Source organism: Salvelinus sp. IW2-2015, unplaced genomic scaffold (genome assembly GCF_002910315.2).
Source record: "Salvelinus sp. IW2-2015 unplaced genomic scaffold, ASM291031v2 Un_scaffold1577, whole genome shotgun sequence".
NCBI classification, from domain to species: domain Eukaryota; kingdom Metazoa; phylum Chordata; class Actinopteri; order Salmoniformes; family Salmonidae; genus Salvelinus; species Salvelinus sp. IW2-2015.
Genome location: NW_019943004.1, coordinates 177604 through 184716, shown reverse-complemented (window position 1 = coordinate 184716; position 7113 = coordinate 177604). Strand labels below are relative to the sequence as shown.

At 43.2% G+C, this 7113-nt stretch overlaps 1 protein-coding gene across 1 annotated transcript in view; it reads left to right on the top strand.

Annotated features, from left to right (window-relative positions):
- LOC112071308 (arf-GAP with Rho-GAP domain, ANK repeat and PH domain-containing protein 2-like) overlaps window positions 1–7113 on the top strand; it is a 149494-nt gene that overhangs the window by 12865 nt on the left and 129516 nt on the right. Inside the window, 1 exon segment of the mRNA XM_070439339.1 lies at window positions 6257–6432. Coding sequence (XP_070295440.1) covers window positions 6257–6432 — 176 coding nt within the window.

The window sequence follows — 7113 nt, the reverse complement described above, 5'->3', positions numbered from 1 at the left end:
TTCTTCTGTTGCGTCGCTTACTTGCTTGTCCTATCTTTCTCTGTCTCGTGCTACTTGTTGCTTGTCCTATCTTTCTCTTCTGCGTGATACTGTCTGCTTGTTGCTTGTCCTATCTTTCTCTGTCTGCGTGCTACTTGTTGCTTGTCCTATCTTTCTCTGTCTGTGTGCTACTTGTTGCTTGTCCTTTGTTGCTCTGTCTGCGTGCTACTTGTTGCTTGTCCTATCTTTCTCTTTCTGCGTGCTACGTGTTGCTTGTCCTGTGTTGCTCTTCTGTCTGCTATGTGTTGCTTGCCCTGTGCTTGTCCATGTTGCTCTGCATGTGCTCACTGCTCGTTGTGTTTCTGTATTGTTATTGGAATGGTTTTTAATAACCTGCCCAGGGACTGTGGTTGAAAATTAGCCCGCTGGCTAAAACCATCATTTTTACTGAAACGTTGATTAATGTGCACTATCCCTGTAAAAATAAACTCAAACTCCAGTGTTACAGATGTGGGAGTAGTGATGTAATAAATGGTAAACTATCAATACCTTACGAATGGTTTGTAAATGCCTCATGAATGGTTTATAAATGTCTTACGAATGGTTTGTAAATGCCTCATGAATGGCTTGTAAATGCCTTACGAATGGTTTATAAATCCTTTACGAATGGTTTATAAATCCCTTAAGAATGGTTTATAAATGCCTTACGAATGGTTTATAAATGCCTTACGAATGGTTTATAATTGCCTTACGAATGGTTTAAAAATGCCTTATAAATGGTTTATAAATGCCTTACGAATGGTTTATAAATGCCTTACGAATGGTTTATAAATGCCTGATGAATGGTTTGTTACGGTGTTACCGAACACTTCAGGTTTTTACTTGTAGAACATGTGTTGGTGCTGGATTGGTATATAATTTGCCGTGGTAATGGCTAATGGAAGGGCACAGGTTGCTCTATGCTAGCACTGGCCTCTTTGGATTATTCATAGAGCAATAGCAGAACACTGAACAGAAGCAGTAATGATGGCTTACGGCACAACAATGCACTGACTCACTCTGTGCCAAATCATAGTGAGAAGTGAGCGTGTCCTCCCGTCTGCACCAAGGTCAAACATGTCTCTTTCTCTGGGGTGTTGGAGTCAGTAGTTCACTCTCCCTCTTCCTCTGTGGTGTTGGAGTCAGTAGTTCCCTCTTCCTCTGTGGTGTTGGAATCAGTAGTTCACTCTCCCTTTTCCTCTGTGGTGTTGGAGTCAGTAGTTCACTCTCCCACTTCCTCTGTGGTGTTGGAGTCAGTAGTTCACTCTCCCTCTTCCTCTGTGGTGTTGGAGTCAGTAGTTCACTCTCCCTCTTCCTCTGGTTTGGAGTCAGTATTTCACTCTCCGACTCCTCTTGCGCGTTCATTCTCTTCCTCTGTGGTCTTGGAGTCCGTTAGTTCACTCGTCCCACTTCCTCTGTTGGTGTTGAGTCGAGTATTCACTCTCCCTCTTCCTCTGTGGTGTTGGAGTCAGTAGTTCACTCTCCCTCTTCCTCTGTGGTGTTGGAGTCAGTAGTTCACTCTCCATCTTCTTCTGTGGTCTATGAGGCAGTAGTTCACTCTCCCTCTTCTTCTGTGGTCTTTGAGGCAGCTGTTGAAGTCCTGATGGGAACAGTCATCCCTTTGGAATTGCCCTCAGCAGAAAGCAGATAGGTTGATTGAGTTCAGATGCTCTCCTATCGATCCCAACAACTGCTGCTGCTGCTGCTGCTCTGGGATATACTACCACCGACCCTCTGTGTCAACAGGAAAGAGCGGGATGGAGAGGGAGATGGGGGGGGGGGGAGAGACAGAAAGAGAGGTTACCATGGAAACCACCAGACTAACTTCATCTCAGCTTCTCTCCTCTCTCCTCTCCTCCCTCATCTCCTATCCTCCCTCCCTCCCTCTCTTCCTTCCTTCTTTCCAGCAGCAAGCAAAAAAAGAGCGAGAGAGCAATTCAGCAGCTCTACTCGCAGCTGCAATGTGTGCATTTTTATGCGTGCCTGTGAGAGAAAGTAATAGTTATGTTGAAAAGCTTTTGGGGGAAGCACTGCGCTCAGTAGCTGTCTTGCTAGAAGCCTAATGAGTGAGACGTGGCTGGAGTAAGTGACAGGGTAGCAACGGTCTCGGATGACTCCCAGTCACTTTAGGCCCTGATAGGCACCCAATTTGGGGAGCTCTTCCTCTCGCAGCCCGAGAGAGTGGCAGGGGGGATAGGAATGTGTGTTTCTGTGAAAGCGGAGGGAAAAGGATTGTGTGCTAAAGGATTCTGAGTGGTAGAAAAAGAGCAACATGACTGATATGGAGTGTGTGTGTGTGTCTCAGATTGAAATATACACACGTACACTGTGAGACATGTATTCTTTTGCACACATGCACTTATATAGACTCTAATGGCTGACATATCAACATCTTTCTCCAATGTTCTCATCTTCCCTCCTTGTTTTTCATTTTCCACTCTGTCTCGCTCTCTCTTCCTTCCTCTCTCTTCCTTCCTCTCATGTGAGAATATTATTCCAATGTTCTCCGTTAGTGTTTCATATTACACTGGTGAAGATGTCAAAGGACCTGTTTACAGTGCCTTGCAAAAGTATTCACAACCCTGGGCATTTTTCCTATTTTGTTTCAATGACGACCTGTAATTTAAATAGATTTTTTATTTGGATTTCATGTAATGGACATACACAAAATATAGTCCAAATTGATGAGGTGAAATGAAAAAAATAACTTGTTAAAAAAAGAGGAGAAAAGAAAAGGAAAAGTGGTTTATATATTCACCCCCTTTGTTATGAAGCTCCTAAATAATATCTGGTGCAAACAATTACCTTCAGAAGTCACATAATTAGTTAAATAAAGTCCACCTGTATGCAATCTAAGTGTCACATGATCTCAGTATATATACACCTGTTCTGAAAGGCCCCAGAGTCTGCAAGACCACTAAGCAAGGCGCACCACCAAGCAAGAGGCACCATGAAGACCAAGGAGCTCTCCAAACAGGTCATTGATAAAGTTGTGGAGAATTACAGATCAGGATAGGATTATAAAAAAATATCAGATACTTTGAACATCCCACGGAGTACCATTAAAACCATCATTAAAAAAATGACAGAATATGGCACCACAACAAACCTGCCAAGAGAGGGCCGCCCACCAAAACTCACAGACCAGGCAAGGAGGGCATTAATCAGAGAGACAACAAAGAGACCAAAGATAACCCTGAAGGAGCTGAGGAGCTGCAAAGCTCCACAGCGAAGATTGGATTATCTGTCCATAGACTACTTAAGCGTACACTCCACAGAGCTGGGCTTTACGGAGACGTGGACAAAAAAAAGCCAATGCTTAAAGAAAAAAATAAGAAAACACATTTGTGTTTGCCAAAACACATGTAGAGACTCCCCAAACATATGGAAGAAGGTACTCTGTTGTCAGATGAGACAAACATTTAGCTTTTTTGGCCATCAAGGAAAACGCTATGTCTGGAGCAAACCCAACACCTCATCAACCCGAGAATACCATCCCCACAGTGAGCATGGTGTGGCAGCATCATGCTGTGGGAAATTTTTCATCAGCAGGGACTGGGAAAATGCGTCAGAAATGAATGAGTGATGGATGGCGCTAAAATACAGGAAAACTCCTGAGGAAACCTGTTTCAATCTTCCAGAGATTTGAGACTGGGATGGAGGTTCACCTTCCAGCAGGACAATGACCCTAAGCATACTGTTAATAAGCAACACTCGAGTGGTAAGGGGAAACATTTACATTGCTTGGAAGGCCTAGTCAAAGCCCAGACCTCAATCCAATTGAGAATCTGTGGTAGTGACTTAAAGATTACTGTACACCTGCAGAACCCATCCACTGAAGCGAGCTGGAGCAGTTTTGCCTTGAAGAATGGGCAAAAATCCCAGTGGCTAGATTGCCAAGCTTATAGAGACTACCCAAGAGACTTGCAGCTGTAATTGTAGGCAAAGGTGCTCTACAAAGTATTGACTTTGGGGCGTGAATGGTTATGCACGCTCAAGTTTTATGTTTTTTTTTCTGTTTTTCTTGTTTGTTCGACAATAAAAAATATTTTGCATCTTCAAAGTGGTAGCATGTTGTGTAAATCAAATGATACAAACCCCCCAAAATGTATTTTAATTCCAGGTTGTAACAGCAAACAAAATAATAAAAATGCAAAGGAGGTGAACCACTGTATACCCCTACGTGCGCACACACACACACCACACACACACACACACACACACACACACACACACACACACACACACCACACCACACACACACACCCACACACACTTAATAAATGGTGTGTTTAACGTCACAGTGGCATTCCAATTCATCCCAAAGGTTTTTATGGGGTTGTGGTCAGGGCTCTTTGCAGGCCAGTCAAGTTCTTCCAGACCGATCACTTTTTCTGTATGGACCTCGCTTGGAGCACGGGGGCATTGTCATTGCTGAAACTGTTGCTACAAAGTTGAAGCACATATTGTCTAGTGTCATTCGTATGCTAAGATTTCCCTTCATTGATCTAAGGCCTAGCCCGAAACATGAACCCCCATACCATTTATCCTCCTCACCAAACTTTACAGTTGCCCTATGCATTTGGGTAGGTAGCGTTCTCCTGGCATCTGCCAAAACCTAGATTCAGTGTGCTGCCAGATGGTGAAGCGTATTCATCTCTCCAGAGAACGCTTTTCAACTGCTCCAGGTCCAATGCGCGGAGCTTTACACCACTCCAGCCGACGCTTGGCATTGCACATGGTTATGTTAGGTTTATGCAGCTGCTCGGCCATGGAAACCCATTTCATGAAGCTCCCGATAAATAGTTATTGTGCTGACGTTGCTTCCAGAGGCAGTTTGAACTTGTTAGTGTGTTGTAACCGAGGACAGACAATTTTTACATGCGTACACCAAGGTGTGGGCAATTCCAGTCCTCGAGGGCCTGATTGATGTCACATTTTTGCCCCAGCCCCAGCTAACACACCTGACTCCAATAATTCACCTAATCATTGATCTTCAGTTTGAATGCAGTTTGGTTAATCAGCTGTGTTTGCTTTAGGATGGAGAAAAAGTGTGACACCAATCAGGCCCCAGAGACTGGAGTTTCCACTGCTTGTGCTACATGTTTAGCACTCGCCAATTCATACCTGTCTCTGAAGCTACACCAAGGGTTACTCTGTGAACGTCGTGTAGCTTGGCCTACCACTTCGCAGCTGAGCCGTTGTTTCTTCCGTAGACGTTTTCACTTCACTAATAACAGCCACTTCACAATTAACAGCCACTTACTGACCGTTGGCAGCTCTAGCAGGGCAGAAATTTCACAAAACTGACTTGTTGGCATAGGTGGCATCCTTTGACGGTGCCACTTTGAAAGTCACTGAGCTCTTCAGTAAGGCCAATCTACTGTCAAGTGTGTGTTTGTTTGATTGCATGGGCTGTGTTTGATTTTATACACCTCTCAGCAAAGGGTTGTGACTGAAAATAGCCAAATCTACTAATTTTAAGGGTTCCACATACTTTTGTTTATGCAGTGCCTCAAAAGTATTCAGACCCCTTGACTTTTTCCACATTTTGCTACATTACAGCCTATATTCTTAAAATTGATTAAATCGTTTTTTTCCCTCATCAATCTACAGACAATACACCATAATGACAAAGCAAAAACGTGTTTTAGACATTTTTGCTAATGTATTTGTGTTTAGGCCTTATGACTATTTGTAAACTGCTTACCAATGTAATTAGAGCAGTAAAGGTAAATGTTTAGTCATACCCATGATATACGGTCTGATATATCACGGCTGTGCCAATCAGCATTCAGTTATAGACACCTTCATGTGTATTTTTTTAATTTATGAACAGAAAATAAAAATAAAACATTTGTTTTATTTTACAGAGTACGAATGTTACTGTCCCCACTACAACAAATACATACTTAAATAATTCTAATTTTGACCTTGAAAAATGTAATAGAAATACTCTAGACCCTATACATTCCAATGTAGGACTGCTCTTTCTGAGGACTACAAATATGGCCGACCGTTTGCTTCAACACCTCTAATTGGCCAATACATACCGTCAGCAATACAGGTTTATATGCATCATTGCACTTAACCTATTCAACCCATACACATCACCCACAATGTAAAGAAACCATATATCCCCACCACATGAAGCCAACAAAATTGTATGTACTGTTTAATTGGTCTGCCTAAAATCAATAATGTGAGTGTAAAAAAAAGTATATAAATATTGTTGCAGCTTCACCGCCGAGTCGGAAAGGGAGAAAGAGGAGTGGATTGAAGCATTCCAGGAATCGATAGCCGAAACGCCTCCTCGATTACGAGTGGAGAAAGACCTGGTCAAACGAGTCACCAGATTCGTGGACTCGGGTCGTCGCAGCCGAATGGGCCTCCATCAATCTGGGGTTGTCATCTGTAAGAAGTTGCAGTACTAAAGAGACTGTCGCTATGCCAATATCACTCTCAAGTTTACATTCCTTTATTATCTAGCCTTCTATCTATAGACACTACTTCCACTCCCTCCATACCTCTCCTTCACACATGCATCCCTTCTGTCTCTTTTTTCCCTTTCTGCTTCCCTTCTTCTTCCATTCTCCGCCCGTCTTTCTCTTCGTTCCCCTCCTCCTTCTTGCTCTTCACTTAACTGATTGATAGACTCTGTTGACATGAAAATGGAGTCGACTCCTCTGCCTCACTTTCACCAATGAACCAGGGATGGGTGGACGGAGGGGAAGACAACCATTTCAGAGAGAGATGGAGAGAGAGAAAGAAAAAGGAAGAGAACAAGCAGGGAGAGAATGAGAAAGAGATAAAGAAGAGAGAGGTAGCGCAGAGGAAAAGAGAAAAGGAGCTCACCGATCTCATGTGTTCCACCGAGGAAGACTATTAAGAGCTCATGTGTACACCACCAGAGGAACTATTAAGAGTCATGTGTTACACCACGAGGAAGACTATTAAGAGACTCTATTGTACACCACCAGTAAACCTATAAGAGTTCAGTGTACACACCGAGAGAGACTAGAGGATAGTCACAGCGAGACATTAGAGCTCATTTTCACACGAGAGAAGACTATAAGAGCCGATTGACAAGAGAAG